This window comes from Eptatretus burgeri, chromosome 16, assembly GCF_056783735.1.
Source record: "Eptatretus burgeri isolate ZD-2024b chromosome 16, Ebu_testis_v1, whole genome shotgun sequence".
NCBI lineage: Eukaryota > Metazoa > Chordata > Myxini > Myxiniformes > Myxinidae > Eptatretus > Eptatretus burgeri.
In genome coordinates, this window is record NC_140976.1 from 40,546,659 (window position 1) to 40,569,798 (window position 23,140).

General features: G+C 44.4%; 1 protein-coding gene and 1 pseudogene across 2 annotated transcripts in view; one reads left to right on the plus strand and one right to left on the minus strand.

Annotated features, from left to right (window-relative positions):
• Positions 1-5,529: 5,529 nt before the first annotated feature.
• Positions 5,530-6,476, minus strand: LOC147010919 (uncharacterized; annotated as a pseudogene).
• Positions 6,477-7,597: 1,121 nt separating this feature from the next.
• The window catches only part of LOC147010920 (polycystin family receptor for egg jelly-like), a 136,679-nt gene continuing 121,136 nt past the window's right edge, over positions 7,598-23,140 (plus strand). Inside the window, exons 1-4 of one of the 2 annotated variants that reach the window (XM_085858651.1) lie at positions 7,598-7,723; positions 10,931-11,064; positions 11,273-11,377; positions 11,891-12,016. In XM_085858651.1, coding sequence (XP_085714777.1) covers positions 10,935-11,064; positions 11,273-11,377; positions 11,891-12,016 — 361 coding nt within the window. In that variant the 5' untranslated portion in view covers positions 7,598-7,723; positions 10,931-10,934. Of the gene's footprint in view, positions 7,724-10,930; positions 11,065-11,272; positions 11,378-11,890; positions 12,017-18,614; positions 19,131-23,140 lie in introns of those variants that run through there. The other variant, XM_085858652.1, reaches the window with a different exon arrangement.

Genomic DNA, 23,140 nt, shown 5'->3' on the forward strand with positions numbered 1-23,140 from the left:
CTCTTACACTTCCTTGGAGTTTTCTTAGTATGCACGCAAAGTTTCAAGCTGCTATAGTTTTGGAGATATGGAGGAGACACACACTGATACACACACACACACACACACTCACACATTGCCTTTTATTAGTATCGATGCACAAAGGATGCACCCAAAATTTTGCTTGCAGTGTGCAGGCATGCCCGACTAGTATACAGTGTATATACATACTAGCAAATACCACCCGTCAGTGAGTGACGGGAATACGAAGAGAGGAGGGAGAGAGAGGAAGGACAGAAAGGATGGGGGGAGGGAGAGGAGTGGGCAGGAGGAAAGAGAAAGAGAGAGAGACAGGTGGGAGACAGCAAATATGACCAAGGCTTACCTTGCCGTGTTTAACCCCCCAGGGATCTTTGACTGGTTGAGGGTTAAACATGATCATCACCGCCGCGCCTCAACACAAAGCGCCATTTCCTGTGTGTTTTGTATTTTACAGCGATGGCCCCACTTCACACAGGGGTGGCAAAGGTTTCATAGGCTTGAACTGTGTCGTCCTGAACCAGATAGTACAGACAACCGACTGAAGTACAACACAATGTCTGTGAGATCGCAGGTACGGAAGGGCAGAATGCAGTCATTGTTGCTGTGTTTACTTCTAGTCTTGCTTTTTACTGTTAAGTTTCAGTTGCTCTGGAAGTAGTCATTACTGCTGCATTTGCTTCTTGATGTTGCAGAGTTTCTTCTGCTTTGGATTTTTGTTATTCCTTGTTTTTTGTCATCTTTGTGTACTTCTACTGTATCTTCCTGTCCTGCCTATTTTCTTCTTGTACCTTTCTTCTTCTATCTGCCTCTCCTTCCTTTGTTCTTTGTTGTCTTCTTTTCATTGTTCTTCTGCCTTCCTCCTTTTTCTGTTTCTCTTTCTGCCTTTCTTCTCTTTCCTCTTTCTGCCCAACTTCTCCAGCATTGTTTCTTATTCTTCAGCACTGAGGATTTCACATCACATTTTATCACAGTGCTTGACATTGTTTTTTTTTAATCCTTGTAGAACTTCAGGCTAGACAATGTTTCATGTTTTCCATGTGGAGCCAAGATGAAAAGGTTTCTGCCATTGCCAACTCTGGAACAATCAACATAAAGTTGACCATGGGAAAAGCATTGGCTTTGCAGGTTGAGGCTAACAACTTTGAGTGATTGTTCTTGTGCCTTGTTGATGCTCATGGCAAAACTGAGGTGGCCATGGAACTAGAGCCTTCTAAATTAAAATGGCAAGTCAGAGGGGATGATTGGAATGCGTGGAATGAAAACATCCTGTCCTGCTGCATGGCCAGTCATGATTGTGGCTTCAATGACATGTGGCATAAGTTTCTTGACAGTCAAAGATGTTCCAATGCAGAGTGTTGGTGGGTTCAGATTCTAAAGAAGCATAATGGGTCCACCAATCTTGAGCTCCAGATTGTGAGGAGGCACACCTGGTGGTTCCAGAGAGTTAAGAAATAAATTCTGTGGGGTAGTGAACTGCTTCATTTGTGTCTGGTACAGTGTCAACTGACTTGTACATTTGCATAGTGCCAGGTAACTGTGTAAGAAGGCCTCTGTTTGTTGAATTGGCTGCATCATTGTTTGGTTCCATGATGGCTCTGGCATAGCCACTTCTGGTCACGGAAGTTATGTGCAACATTTGGAAATACTGCATCTTGTAGTTGTTGAAGTGTTGCAACTGTTTCCCAATGTTGTTCATCGAGATAGTTCCATCTTGATTTTCAGATGCCATGGCTCCATTTCCCAGTTTGAGCAAGCTTACAGCAAACGCTGAATCGCTGAATGTTGTTCCAAATGTGAGGCCTTCAGGCAGGCCTGCAGTTCATCAGCTTTGGTTCCATGTGGAATGACTGGCAGTATTTGTCAAAAATCCCCAGCCAACACCAGTCACTCTACCCATTTTTCTTTCATTATGTCAAAGATCTTGCATGGTGTGATCAAGAGCCTCTAAGGCAGCTTTGTGAGACATTGTACACTCATCTCAGACAATGAACTGGCACTCCTGCAGGAGCTTTGCTTTGCCAGTGCCCCTGCCAATGTTACAGGTTGGTGCATCCATACTTGCCAGATTTAAGGGTAACCTGAAGACTGAGTGAGCTGTTCTTCCTCCTGTCAACAGTGTGGCAGCAATGCTTGATGATGCCACTGATGCCACTGCAAGGGCAATCATGTTTCTTTGCCGGATTTTTGCCAAAAGAAGATTGATGAGAAAAGGTTTACCAGTTCCACTGGAAGCATCCAGAAAGAAAGTGCCACCACTCACATCGAAAACTGCTTGTGTAATCTGATTGAAGGCTTCTCTTTGGTCTGGAACCAGACATAGCTGATTTTCATGTACGTATTCAGTAAGCTGTTCCATGTTGTAGTTTGTCTCTCTCAAAATTTCATTTGTGAGCTCATTATCAATGTGTCGTTAAGGGTCAGGAAGGCCAAAAGTTTTGAGGTCAGAGCCACCCAAAGCCTTGGTCTTGTCTTCAATGATAATGAGAGCTTCATTGAAGATGGCATCACTGTTGTCCAGTTCCAGGTTAGGATGTTGCACTTGTACGTGATGCAAAATCCGAAAACATGGACTCGATTATTGTTTTTTTAAACAAACAAAATAAAAAAATCCGAAACTCCATTTACACCTCACTATCCGAAAACATGAACCAACTTCTATCTTCTCATCCAAACTCTCTCTTCTTCATATGTGGTGACTTCAATTGTCACCATGCCTGTTGGCTAGGTGTAGGTACCTCTCTCACCTGTCATAGCACTTCAGCAAAAGCTTTCTGCGACTCATTGGGACTGACTTCTTCTTCTTCTTCTTCTTCTTCTTCTTTCGGCTGCTCCCTTTTAGGGGTCGCCACAGCAGATCATCCGTATGATCCGCATAGTGATTTGGCACATGTTTTACGCCGGATGCCCTTCCTGACGCAACCCTGGTCGCCTCTTACGACACAGGGATATGGTACACCTATTTTAACCGGGGGTATACACCGGCCCAGTACACTGGTACTCATTTCGCTGACCTCGGAAGGATGACAGGCTGAGTCAAACCCCTGGTGTATTAATTCAGTGGCCCAACGGGGCTTGAACTCAGGACCTTTTGGATCCCAAGCCGCTGCCCAAACCACTGCGCCAACACCAGTCATTGGGACTGACTGAATCGGTCAATTTCCCGACCAGAATCTCAACCAATGGTACTCTATCTCTTATGGATCTGATTTTTGACAAATTTCCCTGAAAATATCTGCTGTTCTTCCTTCGCTCCAATCGGTTCTTCTGACCACGTGCTTGTCAAAGTGGACATCTCTCTGGCTGTTATCAGAGAACCACCTCAGTGCCGTCGAGTGTGACATTTCACTCAAGCCAACTGGCAGGGTCTCCAAGCAGCCATCAAACTTCTAGACTGGTCTCCTATCGCTACTTTCTCCAACATCAACTCATCCTGGGAATTCTTTCAAAGAAACTTGCTCTCCCTCATGCACAGATTTATCCCCTCTCATGTTCAGTTGTCTTACCCTTCCTCCCGCCCTTGGTTTACTGAAGCTTGTGGCGAGGCAGTTGTCCTGAAACAACTTGCCTTTGCCTCATGGAGAGCAAACCCAACTGAGGGTAATCTCACTTCCTTCCATAAAGCTCAGAACAAGTGTGTATCTACCCTCAGAAGAGCCAGAAAACAACATCATTCTAAGCTCAAGTCTGAACTCTCAAACCTCTCTCCCTACTCCAAATCCTGGTGGCGTCTAATCAAATCTGTTTCTGGTGTATGTTCCCCTTCCATCCCTTCCCTTACCTCAAATGGCTGCACTGGTGATACCGCACGTGAAAAGGCTGAATGCCTAAACTCGGTGTTTGCATCTAAATTCTGTGTCCAAAACCCATCGCTTTCTGTACCCATCTGACCCAGTCGCACCCAACTGTCCCTCGACTCTGTATCCTTTTCTTCTGACAAAGTGGAGAGCTTGCTGTCAAACCTCGACACAGATTCTGCAACCAGTCCAGACGGCATCAGCCCACGTGTCCTAAACCAATCAGCAAGGTTATGGAATCCATCATCGCTTCAGACATTAAATCCTTCCTCTTCTCCAATGGCCTGATTTCCGATCATCAATTTGGTTTCAGACCAGGTCACTCTACCTTGGATATGCTGCTTCTGCTTTCCCAACAATGGATGGAGGTCCTCAAAGCCAGACATGAAATCATAGCCATACCCCTAGACATATCGCATGCTTTTGACATGATCTGGCACCCTGCCTTGTTCACCAAACTCTCTTCCTATGGTATCCAAGGCCATCTCCACTCATGGCTCGCAGACTTGCTCTCCTGTCACAGTCAAAGTGTGGCCCTAAATGGAGTTCTTTCATCCCCTCTTCCTGTCCAGCCTGGAGTTCAAGGCAGCGTTCTGGGCCCTGTTCTTTTTCGGGTTTTCATCAATGATCTCTCCGACTCTCTGGAAAATCCTCTTTACCTCTTTGCTGATGACTCCACCTTCTGCCATACCATCGGTCATCCCTCAGACTGGCAAGCAGCAGCTTCTTCGCTCACTGCAGATCTGGATAAAATCACAAACTAGTCCAACACGTGGAACATGTCTTTCAATCCGGACAAATCTCACACTCTCACGATGTCTCTCCGAAAGGACCATTTGGAACCCCCCCCCCCCTCCCAATCTACTTTCTCAACAATCCTCTGGAAGAAGTTCTTTCTTTCAAGCTTCTGGGTCTCACTATCTGGCATGATCTTTCCTGGGAAGGCCACATTTCCAACCTGGCCTCCAAATACAGTCACCGACTGGGAATCCATCGTCGTGCAAAATCTTTCCTCGGCCCACATGAGCTCCTGACCACATACAAAGCTTTCGTCCACAGCCTGATGGAGTACTGCTCTCCCCTCTGGGCTGGTGCTCCTGCCTCCCACCTTTCTCGGCTTCATGCTGTGGAAACCAAGGCATTTCGGATCATTGGCATCTCCCACGATGAGGCAGAGTCTTTGGGCCTCTCACTCTCTCACCACAGACAGGTCGGTGGTCTTTCTGTCTTCTACCGTCTCCTCTCTGGTCTCGCCCCACCCTGCCCTGTCTGTGATTTGTCCCCACCATATTTCCGCAGGGCGCTCAAGGTCCGCCAACAAGCCCCTTCTGGTAAAACTACTAAAATCACGAATCACTGCTCACCTTCACTCTTTCTTTCCTCTTTTTCCCGCCTTTGGAATAAACTCCCTCATTGTTCAATCCCCTTTCTTCCCTCCAGGCCTTCAAAACAGCTGTTCACCACCACATTTATTATAATAAAGCACGTATGCAATCAAACAAGGCAAAACACATATGCACTCTTTCCCCGTGATGTCATGGCAGTTGTTCGCGTTTCTCGCACCTCGTCCCTTATCGGACGGCACCATCCGGCAGGGATTTCCCTCCTGCCGGATTCCAACCATGCAGCCTCGACGTCACCCTGCACATCCAAAGCAAACCTCGCGTTTCGAGGGGTTCCCCACGCGAGCACATGTGCTCTGCTCGTCGGAGCTTCACACACGCTCGCCTGGAAAACCCATCAGGACAGGTCTATGTTGACACGGACAGTGTGCATGGCCAAGTGCATCACTGGCTTTGATATCTGGCTGGTCTGGTAGAGTTTGTCCTGCTTTGCGGCGAGCCCACTTCTTGCTGCCAAGATTCCATGTGTAGTACTTGGGTATCTGATACAACAGCGTCTTAGCAAATTCATCATCCCGGTAGAGATTGAAGAAAGCAGTGAGAGTTGTGTCTTGTGGGACTTGGGCATGCTCACGTACATTCTCCTCAGTGAAGTACACTCTCTGACCATTCTCAAGGTGCACACTGAGATGAACCACAGTGGAATGTCGCTCATGAATTGGGAAGTTCAGGTTCCTCCAGAGGGCTTCATTGCTGCTGATGTATCTTCCCATTTCATATTGCCGAACCTCATCATGCACTGTCCCATCCATTGTCAGGCCAAACACAGCCATGTCAGATCCTTTGTTGACATACTTGCACACGTATTTGATGGATTTCACAGAGTGGCAGTTCTCAACATTGATGTGTGCATTGAATAGCCGTGTGAGGAGTGGACAGTATGGAACAATCCACCTGTTGTCAACTTCAACCTCACAACCACGAACTCTGATGGTTGTTGTGAATCCACCATCTTCTGGTTTTCTCTGACGATACAGTGGGTATCCATCTTGTCCAGTCTGTCTCTTTCAGAAGATATTGTAGAAACCTTTTATGTGCATTTGTTATTTTTCATGCATGGCGAGTTTTGATTGATGCTTCCACAGGGACCATGCACCATCTGTGCTTTGACAGTGCTGAACAAAAGTGGATCAATTTCTGGGTCTGGAAGCTCAGCACTGAATAAGTCATTCACTCTGTGCACATGAAGTTCATCTTGAAGCCAAGTCAGAATGTGGGCATGTGGCAGGCCGTGCTTTTGCCACTCAATTGTGTACATGCAGCACTTAATGGCCCCAAAAATCTTTCCCTTGGTGATGACATTCATCAATGCCTTCATTTTTTTTTGTCGGAATACTCTTGCCAGCAAATCATAGCGATGCTGTGGTTTTTGGCCTGGCATCAGTTCATTAGCCACTTCCTCCCAAGCTGGATTGCAGGTGAAGGCGATGAAGAGATCAGGACGGCCATAGTTTCGCACATATGTCATGGCATCCTGAGCGCGCTCATACATGCATGTAGCGGGGACCACCTGTGAAACTGGAAGGCAAGACGACCAATTGGCCAACATTGGCAGCATTTCCATCATTGTTCATGGCATCCCTGAGGTTAACATAGTTTTCAACTCTGAGTTTCTGTTGGTTCTTTCGAATGAATCTCAGCCTTTCTGCCTCAATTTTAGCATACATGTCCACAACAAATTGGTGGAAGAGATCTTTGCAACGCAAGATGTGATCGAAATTACCAGCTCTCAGCATAATCCTGTAGGTATAAAAGTCCATGGCAGAAATGTTCTTTTCACTTGGCAGTCCTGTTGCTGGGTCTGGTTGTTGCAGTTTAATATCATATCCATCAGCACCCTGCCAGAAAATTAGTGGCTACTGAAGTGCATCATTTGATGGGTGTGTGTCTCAGCAATTCTCTGGAGGGAGTTGTTTGTGAGTTGCAGCACAATGTCTCGATCACCATGTTGTTCATATACGTACATGTACGTATATCCACTTTCTATCTTAATATGACAAATTTAAATAAATATCAGACATTGCAAATACAAAGTGTAATCCTGTCTGAACATTGTGTTTCAAAAAGAAATTGGACCTGTATAAATAAGATGATTGACATTGACTGGAATACACACCATGTGTTATTTATTCTACTATCCAATTACCTGCTGAACTAAGTTGCAAGCATGTAGATCCGTGTATATCCTTGCAGACAGCTTTAGCCTGAGCTTTCAAGTTTACTTTTTCGGTGTATTGAGATCACCTTTGCCTCACCACATAACTATCGATAGGTAAAAGGTTGTATTACAATGGTTGCCTATCGTTTTCAGATTTCCATGTATGGTGAGCAAATACAAATAATATCATCTCGTGTTTCTGTCTCTCGTTGTACAGATAATGCAAGAGCAGTTAATGCAGTCCCTGTGCACCGTGTGTACTGATGAACAATCCTTTATAAACAGTGAACCTGAGAAAGAAAGCTCACTGGAGCGTGCTGTTCTATCAGATTTGTTTTAGGTCGTGGGTAAGTTGACTTTCGCTCATTCTTGATCTCGTTTTGTCGTTTCAATGTGGTGAATAATTATAATCTGTCAGTCCATTGAGCTATCTGACTTCTCTAAACCCTGTCAAAGTGATGTCTCGGGATGGAGAACCAATATCCCGGAGAAGAAGTTGTTTGTGAAGGTTTTTCTGTTTCAGCACGTTTCTATCAAGCTTTTGCTCGAAATTTTAATTTGAAGGTAGCCATCTTTCACAGATAGGAGTGATATATCAGAGTTCCTGGCTCATGGAGGCCTGAAACACCAGAGGGAAATGGCTTCACACACTGACAGTGGATGAAGAGGGGCACAGGATGACAGACGTCGCACAACAAGTATATAAGTAAAACAAAGGAATTATACATATAGCAGAGGTTTTGGTTTTTAATTTGAATGAATTAAATGTTATATAAAATGATGGTTTTACACGAAGCTTATAAATATATGATATACAATCCTCGGTGGTGTAATAGTTAGACTGAGAGAATCCACTATGAGTCTGGGAAGTCGGTGGTTGGAACCCTGCCTAGACCGAGTCATACCGAACTTGAAAAAAATGGTACATGTTGCTTCCTTGCTTGATGTTCAGCATTTAAAAGGACAAAACACGGCCAAACAACCATAGGTTGGTAATAACAGCGCTGGCTTTGATGTACTTATAATGCCTCAATCCTCCTACGTCAAAGTTCCTTGTCAGGGAAAATATATATATATATATATATATATATATATATATATATATATATATATATATGCGTTGTATACACTGTCGAGGCTCGTATGAGAGCCAACACACAGAACGTACAACAAGGGAAGCAGGAGACAAGAGGGGTGGGAAAGGGAAGGAAAAATAGTGGGGAACAGAGACATTAGTAGATCTGTGGAAGGGAGAGGGATGGTGTGGGGTAAACGGGGTATACAAGATGAACACTACAGGGACTTTCAGGAAGGAAAGCAGGGAATATGAAGGAGGTGGGTTTGGGATGGATTAGCAGGGGTAGAAAAGATCGTGATTTTGGATGGGGGACGATAAGAGATGGTGGTGAACAGCTGTTTTGAAGACCTGGATGTAAGAATGGGATTGAAGAGAGTGAGGGAGTTTATTCCAAAGGCGGGACTAAAAAAAGAGGAATGAAAGAATGAAGGTGAGCAGCGACTCGTGATTTTGGTCGTTTTACCAGGAGGGAGTTGCTGGCAGACCTTGAGCACCCTGCGGAAATATAGGGGGGGAGACGTGTCTCAGACAGAGCAGGGGGGGCGAGGCCAGAGAGGAGATGGTGGAAGACAGAAAGACCACCGACCTGCTTGCAGTGAGAGTGAGAGACCCAAAGACAGCCTCACCGTGGGAGATACCAATGATCCTAAATACCTTGGTTTCCACAGCATGAAGCCGAGAAAGTTGAGAGGCGGGAGCACCAGCCCAGAGAAGCAAGCAGTTCTCCATCAGGCTGCGGACGAAAGCTTTGTATGTGGTCAGGAGTTCAGGTGTACCAAGGAAGGACTTTTCATGATGGAGGATGCCCAGTCGGCGACTGGCTTTGGAGGCCAGGTTGAAAATGTGGCTTTTCTAGGAAAGATCATGGCAGATCGTGAGACCCAGAAGCTTGAATGAAAGGACTTCTTGAAGAGAATTGTTGAGAAAGTAGATTGGGGGTGGGGGGGGGGTTCCAGACGGTCCTTTCAGAGAGACATAGCGAGAGTGTGAGATTTGTCAGGATTGAAATACATTCCACATATTGGACCAGCTTGTGATTTTATCCAGATCTTCAGAGAGAGTGTGAAGAGGCTGCCGCTTGCCGGTCTGAAGGATGACAGATGGTACAGCAGAGGATGGATATTATTATTAAGCAGTGTATCATCACCACAAATCTCCAGTCATAATCTCATGATTGCCCTTTTTTACATTATTATGTCACAAAACTTTTGTTCCCTTTTAGAATGTTGAGAATGCAGTTTCATCTCGGTACCTAATTTGCATCAAAACTTGATGGGTGGATGGATGGTATAAGTTTGGTTATCTTCAGTGAACTACCCTTCCAGTTGAGATTGGTTAATCAAATGCTCTTTTACTCTGGTAGCTGTGTTGTGAGGGCACTCAAGTGGTATCCCAGAGGTTGAGAGTTCTAATCCAGCAGAAGGCAATAGAAAGCAATAGAAAGCATGACTGGATTCTCACCTTCGAGAAATCGAGCTTGTCTGCAGAGAATTTCCATGTCAGTAGTACGACTAATCTCCTGCCTTGCCTGATCCTGTCTCCATGTGATGCTCGATCATCATCGTAGTTGACTCTAAATTCATGGGTATCCTGAATTCCATCATTCCCAACAAGGATTGCTTGTGACCAATCTTTTAATCGTGTCAACTATTCATTATAACACACAATAATTGCCCTTGCTTGTCACCAAAGGGAAACACTATTACAACAAGGAGCTGATACTCGAGGTATCAACGAGGTATCGAGGTACCCCACCCCTAGTGAGGCAACTTAGCTAAATATAGCATTACAATTGTGCATTTTGTGAGGAAAGCACCAAATTTGGCAGACTAGTAGCCTATCATATTATGAACAGATTTGGATATTGGGCCATCTCAAATTCAGCCGCTGATGGCTGTGGCAGCCATTTTCCACTGCCATCAAAAATTTTGAGATGGCCCAATATCCAAATCTGTTCATAATATATTAGGCTACTAGTGTGCCAAATTTGGTGCTTTCCTCACAAAATGCACAATTGTTATGCTAAGTTGCCCCACTACCCCACCTATTGTGTGGTATGAGGAATAGATCTGTGTAATATGAAAGCTACATCTTGAACAGGTTTTAAAATATCACAAACACAAGCCAAGTTACTGAGATTGTTGCCTTGGCAACAGAATTCAGCCAATCACAGCCATTATAATTAGGTTGAGATAATATCATGACGAATAGATGTCTGCAATATGAAAGCGAAATGTTCAACGGCTTTTGAAATATCGCGCACACAAAAGACCTTGTCGGAGAGGAGGGGCACAATCAGTCCATCTGCGTGTGAGTGTGAATGAGTGTTTGAGTCCGCACACAGATAGACTTTAATTTATCGTTCATCCTCTCAGATCTACTGTAATTTCTTTTCCCCAAGAATGCTCTGCATTGCTAAATCTTCTGTCTTGTTAATCATTGCAAATCCTTCATTGTCCTTTCTGCTGCATGACAGAAGTATGGTGCTGCTTCCACCATGGTTAGTCCTCGGTCTGCTGGTGCGTTTTTCACGGCCTTGGATAGCTGATGTGCAAGATAATGCGAATGGGCCAGGCCTCACATTCACACTATTTGCAGATGATCAGCAAGGTATGCCGAATGTAATTGGGACACATCAGAAAAGAGATTTGAAGAGTAATAAACTCAAAAAAGTCTTCATAAGTTTGGATTGCAAAAAAGACCAACTCAAAATGTTAATATTGTCTGTTATATAACCAATGGAAAAACTTACAATTTGGCAATTGATATTCACTACAATGTGTCAATGCTAATATTTATATTTTGTTTATTTTTTCAGCTGCATCAGTCCTACAAAACGTAACGTTTCATTTCAGCGTTTATGATCCCTCAAACACAACTGTACCAGTAACTGAAATCAAAAGCAAAGCACAACAAGAGGGAGGTTTGTGAGATTTCAATTTTCTGCAGTAAATTCTCCAAAAAAAAAACTTCATCAGATCGACGAACTTTGTTAAATATGGAACTAGCAAAAAGTACTTCTGCTTCACTGCGAAGCTCAGTGTTTGGGGCTTTGGTTTGAACCTCTGCTTAAAAGGAATTAAATTAAACATTTTAAAATTTCGAATTATTCTCATTCAGATCTCAACATTACATTAATGCATATTGTCAAGTTGTTTAAACTTTCTTTTTTCAGTAAATTTTATCATGATCATGAGATTTTAAATTATATTTTAAAAAAATTGCATCGTGACTGTATATAATGTTTAATTTAGAATAGCAAGTTCATTTAAATAGTAGACAAAGGACTCATGTAAAACTTTTGGGAACATTACATTTGTTATCTTCCCATTAGGTGTATAAATGAAAAGATTATATGGGGTCTAGCTTGAATGCTTGACAACATAGACTGTGGAAATGTTAACATTTTTGACTAATCATGTTTTATTTTCAACAGCAACACTCTGGAAATACACAAATGTTGAAATGCCCTCTATTACGACTCATTGTATTTTCTACTGGGCCACCATGAAGTTTCTAGACTTTATGGACTTCACTCCTTCAACAACAGTTGGACCCTGCGGTAAAGAAAATATTTGAGGAAAATAAATTCAAAAACTTCCATTGCTTTCTGTTCACATTATTAACTGATGTTCAGAAATAACAACTGAGAATTGTTGTTGTGATATGTTAAGTGGGTTTAAATACAAGCCGAACCAGAGGTGCCAAACAATCCATGTCAACCTTCAAATGCATATACTTAAATATGCATTTGAATATTGCATTTTTTATGATCACTACGTGGTTGCATTTTGCATTCAATGATAAAAATATGAAAAAAGCTATTTGTTGAAAAATTGGTGTCGTATTAAATACTGCAGTGTGTGTGCGTCTGTGCGTGTGTGTAATATGTGTATGATCACATAGCAATACATATGTACATAATATTGTGATGTCCACGCCGATTAAGAGCAACGCTAGACGGATGGGTCGAACTGGCTTTGACTCCCTTGGACTGTGTTCGAAGAATGGTGGCCTTGCACGCGCAGGAATCGCAAGAAGCAAACAAGGCTCTTAACTCCTTTTAAAACCAATGGGTTTACAGTGCCTAGAGAAAGTCTACACCCCCTTTCAAAATTTTCACCTTATTGCCTTATAAGCTGGAATTAAATTGCATTAAAGAAGAGTTATTCCACCTTTATTTATGCATCGCAACCCACAACTTCCAAGTGAAAAAGCGTCCAAAGAATAGGTGGCAGTTGCGGCGGTTGTAAATAGGTGAAAGAATGTTGTGGCATTGCGAGAGGCAATTGTCAATGTGGCTTTGTGGCAAAGAGGGAGGGGATGCTCGTAATGCGGCGTTTGTAGTGAAGACGTGAACGTAGTTGTTGTCGGGATTTTTAGATGTGTGGAGTGGTTGTGGTGAGCGTTGTAATGTTCTGGTGAGCAGAATGAAGGTCCTCGGCAGTTGGAATTTGTTGGAACGGCAGTTGTGAGAACGGTTATGAGAACAGTTGTGAGAACGGCAGGAACGGCAGTTTGTGAGACGGCAGTTGGAATTTGGCGCGCACTTTTGAATTAAAAATTTGAGTGTGTACTGTAAAGGATTCACGTTGGTTACTTGCTGGGGTCCTTCCATCGCTATTGTCTGTGCTTGCTTGCTTGGTTGGTTTGTGTAAGGCATAAAGTAAGATAAAAAAAAAGTGGAATAAGGGAAAGGATTGAAGTTTGGAGACCTAACTAAAAGCCCGACGCAATGCATCTTTCCCATTTACCCACTAGACATATGGAAAGGGCTAACGAAACACATATTAATTAAATAACTGCCTTGGGATCGCTGTATATTGCGTGCCATTGCATCAGAGGAGTGCAGTTTTTCAAAATCGCAATTTTTTTTTTCGGGAATCGGCAGGCAGTGGCCTGCAAAAGTATTCACCCCCCCCTCCCCCCCCCCCCCGCTCCCCGATCTCCCCCTCCATTTTCACATTTTGATGCTATCTGAGCTTATTTTATGATGCTTTCAAATCAAACTTTATATAGTCTTCACAAACTACTCCAAAGTGAAAATGCTAAAATATACAGACAACGTGAATAATTTGGATTAACAGTGAAAATCAGATGATTTTTAGGTGCATAAGTATCAAACCTTTTGCCTAAATAGCCTCAAATCATTTCAGGAGCAAATTATTTGCTTGAAAGGTTACAAAATACACGTAATAGGTTTCACCTGTATGTAATCAGTGGTTTAACTTTAAAATTAAGCTCCACCAATCATCGAAGATTTAAGGTGCAACTCACGTGGTCATCCAACAAGGCAAACATGAAGAACAAGGAGCTTTCCAAAGAAGTCAGACAAAGTGGTGGAGAAGTACTATCCGGGAGAGGCTTAAAAGAATATTTCACAGTCACTCATTATCCTTTTGAGTATGGTGAAATCCATCATTAGCTAGAAGGGCACTCGGTAGAGTGCATACCTCCGCCACGTAACTCCCATCCGGACATGTCTGGAGGCAAACTCCCATCCGGACGTGTTCGCAGACAAACTCCCATTTGGAAAGGTCTGGAGACAAGCACCACCCAGATGCATCCAGAGACAAACTCCTGCCCTGACATAAATACCGCCCGGATGCGTCTGGAGACAAACTCCTGTGCAGACATAAATGCTGCTCAAATGCGTCTGGAGCCAAGCTGTCCGGAGACACACCGCCCAGACGCGTCTGGAAACAAACACCACCAGGACACGTCCGGAGACGTACACCACCAGGACACGTCCAGAGACAAACACCACCAGGACACGTCCAGAGACAAACACCACCAGGACATGTCCGGAGACAAACACCACCCGGATGCATCCGGACATAAACACTGCTCGGACATATTGGGAGACAAACACCTCTCGGACACATCCGAAGCCAAGCTTTCTGGAGACAAACACTGCTCAGGCACATCCGAAGACAAACTCCCGTCCAGACATAAACACCCCATGGACACGTCTGGAGACAAACTCCCATCCGGACACATCTGGAGACACACCCCATCCAGACAAAACCACCGTTCAATATGTCCAGAGACAGAGCAAGAAAGAGAGAGAGGGGGGAGAGAGAGTGAGAGAGGTGTGGGAGGAGGATGCTGCACTGTATTGGGTGGGGGTAGAACAAGGATGGGACAAAGAGAGAGAGAGAGGGTTGGGGGTAGGGAGTTAGCAGCGAGAATGTTGTTCTTCATGAACACACATACATACACACATATGCATACAAACACACACACACACACACACACACACACACACACACACACACACACACACACACACACACTTGGCCGATATTTGCAATTTTTTTCAGGAATCGGCAGGTTGGAGTCAGTGTGATTACCGACTGCAGTACATACTGTATAAAACCCAAAAACTTTGAGTAGCTTTCAGCGATATCTTTTGCTTTGAAACTCACAAGGGAAACATTTAACCTTTGTAAAGCAAATCTGATAACCAAATGCTTTTGAAACAGGCGTGAAGACAAAGGAAAACCTGATAGAACCTCCATAAGATATGAGATGAAACTTTGCCACCATGACACCCGTAATAGGCATGGCATGTCCATACAGTCACGGAGAGTCCTTACAGATCTAAATCTACCCATATGTACCACGTCCGTATGTGCTGTATACGTACCTCTGCCTTGTAGTAACTGTCGACTGTACATCCCGATCGGGACACGAACTGTTCAGCTCAGTAAATGGCTGAAGCACTCAAGAAAGCACTCCAACAGAATGCCTGGCTTGGCAAGCGATTACCAGTTGCCATCGGTAAACCCATGCACTCGGAAACACCCAAGCAATGTCTGAATTGGACAAAGGAACACGTTCCCAGCATCAGAACTGCTGCCGAGTTCAAATCTGGAGCTTCAATTTTGTGATTCTTCTTAGTTGAAGAGATTCTCGACATTATCGCATGTGCGGAAATGAAATAAAGCCACGAACGCTGGCGTCTCCGGGCGCTTATAAGCACTGCAATGTACCCAGCGATTCGTAGCTATGATGAACAGGCATTCGATAAGATGAGTGAGGAAAGTGAAAAACAAAACTTTATCGTCAAGAAATCCGTGCAGCCTGTTCCAAGTCAAGGTATGGTTGAGCAGGCCAAAAAACATGACAGATTCAGTCCCCAGCGAAGTAACCCAGGATACACCTTAAGACTCCAGAGAGCGAAGTGGCCGAGGATCGCCTGATAAACGACAAAATTAAATAAGGCCGTTAATTAACCCAAACACCTAATTTTCACTCTTGTACTTCCTTGGAGTTCTCTTAGTTTCATGCCATGCAAAGTTTCAGGCAGTGTGAGGAGGGAGGGGGGGAGGCAGCGTGAGAGGAGGGAATGGCAAGGAAGCACAAGGGGAGGGAATGGGAAGGCAGTGTGAGGGGAGGGAATAGAAAAACAGCATGAGGGAAGGGAATGGGAAGGCAGTGTGAAGGAATGGCATGGGAAAGCAGTTTGAGGGGAAGGAATGGGAAGGCAGCATACCAGGGCATTAATGGGGCGATAAAACGTGCCCAAACAGCAGTGTTTTCTTTATAACCGCCATGTTCCACATAAAACCGAGTGGTGGCATTTAAAAAATCAAAACTAATTCCACCTCTTTGATAACCGCCTAACTCTGTGGCTACTTGTGACCTTCATTCCTAGATTTCTGACTTCTTCCACTGACAGAAAATGCATTGCTGCACCTGGTCGTCTCTCCTCCCAGTGGAGGCTATGACAATGTTAGGTCCAGTCTTCATCTTCATACACATAAACATCATCGATTCTCTGGAGTCTGGAAAAACCTCTCATTCTTTTTTCAGATGACTACAACGTGTACAATATGGTACCCAAATCCCACTGATAGACAGTGAGCAGCTACCTCACTCTGCTGATGGACAAACTATTTTGATTTGAGAGATAGATGACAGTAGAGAGGTCACAGTGGTATAGACTGATTGCTTTGCACTCCACCCCATACAGCATACATCTACAATTGATCCACAACAATTCAGTAGTTTTTGCTGCTATACATAAAATGTCTCTGTCTCTGTCTCTGTCTCTGTCTCTGTCTCTGTCTCTGTCTCTGTCTCTCTGTCTCTCTGTCTCTCTCTCTCTCTCTCTCTCTCTCTCTCTCTCTCTCTCTCTCTCTCTCTCTCTCTCTCTCTCTCTCTCTCTCTCTCTCTCTCTCTCTCTCTCTCTCTCGCTGTTGCTCAGTCTCTGGCGGTACGTGTGGAGCTTTGTGTTGCTTTCTCCTTTCTCCCTTCCCTTCTCTATTGTCCATTTGATGGTGTTTTTCTTGTTGGTGTTCTTGTCCTGTCTTGTCTATCTGAGTGAGAGAGGGAGAGACAGCGCGGTCGGATATTATTATTGATATTGTTGCGGCCACGGGTACCGAGACACCAGCTTGTCACTCAGGGGGAATTAATCCCCGGTTGTCCTCGGTAGAGCCGGACCTGGGGGCACTGCTCACAATTAACGTTGTGGTATGTTGGGTTGTTTTAAAACCACGAACGCCACCCAGTCAACCACGAGTTCCAGTGTCCACCGTCTAATTATGCCGTTTAACTCGAGGTCACGTGGTTACCTGAGCGGGGAGCGCGCCCTCGGCAAAGCACCAACGTTATCTCGATTAGATTTTAATTAGGGCGGCCGAGCGTTTTAACCGCTGGTGCGTGCCGACGATTTTTTGGTCAAATCTGTGGTAATTACCTCCCAGTCTATCTCGGTTCGAACAATGCGAGGCCAATGGGAGTAAAGGACAAACACGGACAGGTTGGAAATCAACAAATACTTTATTAATAATAAAATAAATAAATAAAAAGAACTTTTTATTTTCTGAGGTAAATAAAGAATAATTTTCAAAGCAAAATCAATCAAAATGCCAGGAAAGGGATAAAGAGCAGATGCTTATCAGGGGGTTGACTTTCAGCTAAACACAGACATGGGTACCCAATGGATCATTCAGGGGGAGGGAAGGGGAAAGAATCGTCTCGCTCACCAGAAAGTCATCCGTGAAGTGAAAACGTCCTGAAATGTGTGCGTGCGTGTCACGTCCGTCGCCAGCACCCAGCCTTACCGTGCACCCTCTCGCGAACAGCCTTGATTGCCAGTTGAAGTCTGGAGAGCACCGAGATCATCTGTCGCGGGTTTAGACCCTGGTGTTGTTGGTGACCGACCCGTTCCTCACTTGGTGGCGGCGCTGCTCACACCCACACACGCACCACACGCTCGCTTGCCCAAGCACTGGGAAGGACGAATTGTCTCGATGTTGGCGCTGGTCAGACACCCACACGCGCACCACACGCTCGCTTCCTTCTCCTCTATTGCGCGCTTACACCCGCTTCTTGCTCGCTTCTCAAGCTTACTTCTCGTTCTCTTCTCCCTCCCTGGCTTTCTTTCACCCCGTTTTCTTTCTCCTCCGCTTTCCTCTCACCCGCTTTCCTTTTCTCAGAACGTACCTCTCGTTCGTTTTATATCTCCGGGCCGTCTCCGCAGGTGCAGTCCGCCCCAAGCTCACCCCACCCCACTGGCGCACGGTTACCATGACGACCCGTGCACTCTCAAAAAAGGCGGGCGTCGGAGCTCGCGAAAGATTGTTGCTGAGGAAGAATGAGGGCGGGCTTCAGAGGTCGTGAAAGAAATGTGTGTAAACGTGTCTGTCATCAAGCAAAAAGCTTCCCATAAGAGAGGGGATCTATCCTTTACCCTTCTCAACACACCACATTTAAGATCCCATAAGACATGGGGATGGGGCTAATCTGAACATGCATTTCAGGAAATAACTGTCTGAGGACCTGGATGTGTGGATGTATTCATCAGACCGGATTCTGAAATCTGTAATAATAATAATAATCACCTTTATAGGTGGTTACCTCGCTTGTTTTTTGAGGTTCTTCCTCTTGTTATTGTTATTTATTTTTTCTCTCTCTAAGTTCTAATTAGAACCATATTGCCATTTTTTTCTTTATATCCTTGTTTATTTGAAACATGGCGAGTGTAAGTAAAAATCGACGAACCTTTAATCGCCATGTTGCCGATGAGGGTGTATCACGTAAGCGCGGCCTGTGCTTCGTCCCCCCCAAAGGCGTTTTAACGGATCATATTCTCCTCAAGATTGGAGAACAAATAGGTGTAGAAAATATTCGTGCTGCCTCTAAAATGAGCCACAAGGTTGTGGGTTTTGTTTCACAAACGTGTTTTGTTGACGTGGTTGTGCAAAACGGTTGATTTCTGGGAGATGACGAAACATTTGTTCTGGTCTCTTCAATGGACGCTCCCGCTACAAAAAATCATCCTGAGTATTATGTGTCGCCTTTCTTATCGAACGAAGTAATTCAGCAAAGGTTCGGTGATTATGGCGCAGTAGTGTCTAGAATTATCAGGGTTCTCTTGCGCACGAGGAACGATAAATTAAAACATATAGAATCGTTCAGACGGTTCTGCGACGTCGTGTGAAAAGATGGCGCAACGCAGCTGGATATCTCCTTGAGTTTTAAAGTGGAAGAACACGATTATAGGATCTTCGCGTTGACGGAGACCTTAACCTGCTCCGGCTGTGGTGCACCTGGTCACACCAAGTACCATTGTCATGATCGTGAAAGAACTGCTGCTGCTGCTGCACAGGTTATGGATACTGTTTCCAGGAGGGGTTTGAAACGCCCCTGCCGAAGCACTGAAGGTGCGAATAAAAGTGGTAAAGTTTTAGTAGTTCAGATGGGGAATAATCTTGATAAACCTTCATAAGATGAGCAAAGCGGTGAGGTGCTGGTTGGAAACAAGGCTCCACTGCTTGTTCATGTTGAAGGGGATAAAACTCCTAACAACGCTCGCATACATGAGGGGAAAAGACCTACTCTTGAGGACAATAGTCAGTGGAGCACACACAATGGTAAAAAAAAAGGAAAACGATAGGGCATAGCTCTCTGCGGAATGCCAACAGGAAGAATGTACTGCTGCTGGTATCGAAGAGGAATCAATAATCCAATTGCGATCAGATGACGACGATGACGCAGGTGTCGTTTCTGGGAGGATGTCCTACTCAAGTGAAACTTCAGGCGCAATCCATGGGAAAGGTAAACGAACCACAATATCTGAGGAAGATATTGTTCTTTTCCTGAGCGGAACCTTTAGGCAACGCAATGTTCAAATTGGAGACCGTTTTCCTGATATCAGGGCTTTCATTGTGACCGCAAAGCAGATGTTACGAAGGAATGACTTTGCAGAACTTTCTGAACCTCAATTTCAGCGTCTCAGGAAAGCTGTGACAAAAGCAAACAAAGAACTGCAGGTGGAAGGTTTTTGAAGTGCCAAGTTTCTCCAATGACAGAGCTACAGATTGCAACCTTGAACATTAATGGGGGTCAAGTCCCATTACGGAGTTCTAATTCAAACCCTCGAGAAAATAAAAGCTGACATTATCCTATTCCAGGAGACCCATGCGACAAACACCCTTACAGCTGCGTGGGGAAAACTTTTTAGAGGGCAGTGGTTCTTAAGCGGGTTTCCTACACCCAAGGCCGGTGTAACTATTTGTTTAAGCCACAAGCTTCCCGTACAGCAGGTTTCATTTAAAGAAATATGTGAAGGACACCTCATATCAGCAGAGTTTCTGTGCAATAGCCAAAAAATAGTGGTAAAAGTTTACACTCCGAATCATCCGATAGAAAGGAAAAATTTCTTTCCTTTACTGCGAGATTTCATTAAAGACCAGGACTCATCCGCATTTATTTGTTTTGCTGGAGATTTCAATTGCACAGTTCACCCAGAAGTTAATCGGAATGGTCATGAACCTCATGTAGCATCCACTAAGGGGTTGGAGAATATCATAAATAAATATTGTTTTAAGGATGTGTGGCAACTACAACACTCACGGTTGCGTAGCTATACATGGTGCAGATGCCAAGATGGCTTCATATCAAGGGCAAGACTTGATAGAATGTACGTTAATAAGCCAATGTTAAAGGTTGTGACTACATCCCAAATTCTACCAACTGGTTTCACAGATTATAGTTTAGTCGTGTTCTTTAAATTACCCTTGTCATCAGGTGGTAGTGCATATTGGACTCTTAACACACTCGTAAGTGATAAAAAATTTAAGGATTGTTTTAAGGCTGTATGGGAAAAAATCTGCACCTCCAAGCCTGAGCACGCTAACCTCCGCTTGTGGTAGGACCTTGCAAAATCCCAAATAAAATCTTTCTGCCAGCAATATAGTTTATACACCACTAAGATGCAATCTCACTCAATTGATGCATTAAAGTCTGAAATTGTTTCCCAACAGCAAAATAATGATGATGCTGGAAAGGACACATGAGATCAGTTGCTGTGGGCAAAGAGAACATTACTAGCTGAATTGGTTAAGCAAAGGGCAATGGGTACCTTGGTACAAATGCGGATGAGTAACCTGACCTTGGACGTGCCAAACAAAGAGTTCTTCAATTTAGAGAACTCAACCAAAAAGATGCAACAAATCCATGGCCTACTCACTTTAAATGGGACCTTAACAACCTCTCAGCAAGGATTAAGAGGTGTCTTAAAAGATTATTACTCCAACCTTTACTCCCCTCGCAGCGTGGAAAATGATGTGATACAGGAACTGATTGCTGGACTTCCGAAAGTTGAAGAGGACCAGCAACGAGCGCTTGACTCCTCAATATTGGCCGAGGAACTTGAAGCAGCCATGCGAAGCTTAAAAGATGTAAAGCCCCCGGGATTGATGGCCTACTTGGAGAATTTAATAAGACTTTTTGGAAGCTTGTTGGACCTGAGTTGTGAAATGTCCTCGAGGAAAGCATTTATGTTGGAGAGCTGCCATTGACGTGTAGGAGAGCAGTTGTGTGTCTACTACCAAAAACCGGGGATCTTCAAAAAGTTGAAAACTGGCGGCCTGTGTCGTTATTGTGTGCAGACTATAAGATTTTCTCTAAGGTCCTTGCTAATCGTGTGAAAGTTGTAGTTGGTTCTGTTGTACACCCGAACCAGGCTTATTGTGTACCGGGAAGATCTATTCATGATAACATCTTTTTGGTAAGAGATAGTCTTTCTTGTGATAATTACTTGCTTGATAATCATGGGCTACTGTTTATTGATCAAGTGAAAGCTTTTGATCGTGTTGACCATAAATACCCTTTTTCTGTCCTTAAAGGGATGGGTTTTGGAGAATAACTTTTGTATACTGATACTTACTGCATGCTGAAAGTGAATAACAGGCTATGCTCACCCTTTCCTTTTCGACGAAGTATTCGTCAAGGCTGTCCCCTTTCGGGGCTGTTGTATGCAATCGCCCTTGAACCACTCTTGTCCTCCATCATGCGGCGAATGCCCCAGGATGAGGAGGGTGTAGAAGGCCCCAAATTTGTGCTGACTGCTTATGCTGATGACGTTTGCATTTCAATTAGAGGCCCAGATAGTATTTCCGTTTTGTGACAATGTTTGGAAAAATTCTCCGCAGCCTCCTCTGGCGAGGTAAATTGGAACAAAAGTACAGCCCTATTGTGTGATCACAAAAATCTCTCCTTAATACCACCACCTTCTCTCCCACAGAACATAGCATGGAGATTTGATGGGGTTAAATACCTCGGAGTTTATCTTGGTAATCCGAATATGGAATTGAAAAATTGGGAAGGTGTGTTAGAACAGATTACATGTCGATTAAAAACATGAGAAGGACTCTGCAGATCTATATCATACAGAGGGCGCAGCCTTGTCATCAACAACCTAATAGCAGCGAGGTTATGACATAAAGCCATTGCTTTGCAGCCACCCAAATAACTAATCCTTGCCATCCAGCAAGCAATGGTTAATTTATTTTGGAGTGGCTACCACTTGCTCCAGCATGCTGTACTGCACCGCCCCCGGAAGGAGGGTGGCCAAGGTGTTATGGACATCACCGGCCGAGTTGTGGCCTTTTGCTTACAATCTGTGCATGAACTGCTATTCACTGAGCAGCTGCCATGGCGTCCCTTTGCTGTTTTTTTGCTGAAACAGGCTGGAGGATTACGGTATGACCGGCAACTTTTCTTAATGGACCTAGAACGGGTTCACTTTGGTGCACTCCCGGGTTTTATCAAAGCTTGCTGGATGCCTGGAAGGGCTTTGGCATCCACCGGTCAGCTGAAGCTTACAATTGTCGAATGTTCCTCCAGGAACCTTTATTTTACAACCGTTTTCTCCTAGGGATCCCTCAGGGCAAGGCCTTGATCAATAAATTTATCCAAGGACGAGTCAACAAGGTGTGCGATCTCAGGGATTCATCTGGGTCTCGCTGGAAATTGCTTGGGTCAGTTGCGACAAGCCTTGGGTGCAGATCTGTCCGACTTGTGGACCAAATTGTCCGAATTGTGGTTCGGACATTCAGACTGCTAAATATTGGCTGGGAAGGTGTCAGTATTGTGGAGGATTTTCCGCTGGGCTTTCCCGAAATTAAGGTGCTCCCCCCCATTTCAGTTGAGCAGTGAACATCTCTCCCCCCCCCCTTTCATTTAGTATCGAAATCTGGGATCCATGACCTCTCTCGACAAAGACAAACAGCATCATCCTCCTTTGGATCAACGTGTATAGCAATGTGGTCAGAACATTGTTCTGTGTTGCCTGTGATGTATTCACATCACATTCATTCAGGCCCACTGTGGCCTGTGATGTATACGTTACCTATCTATGGCCTATTGTCAGATATACAATGGAGATTAG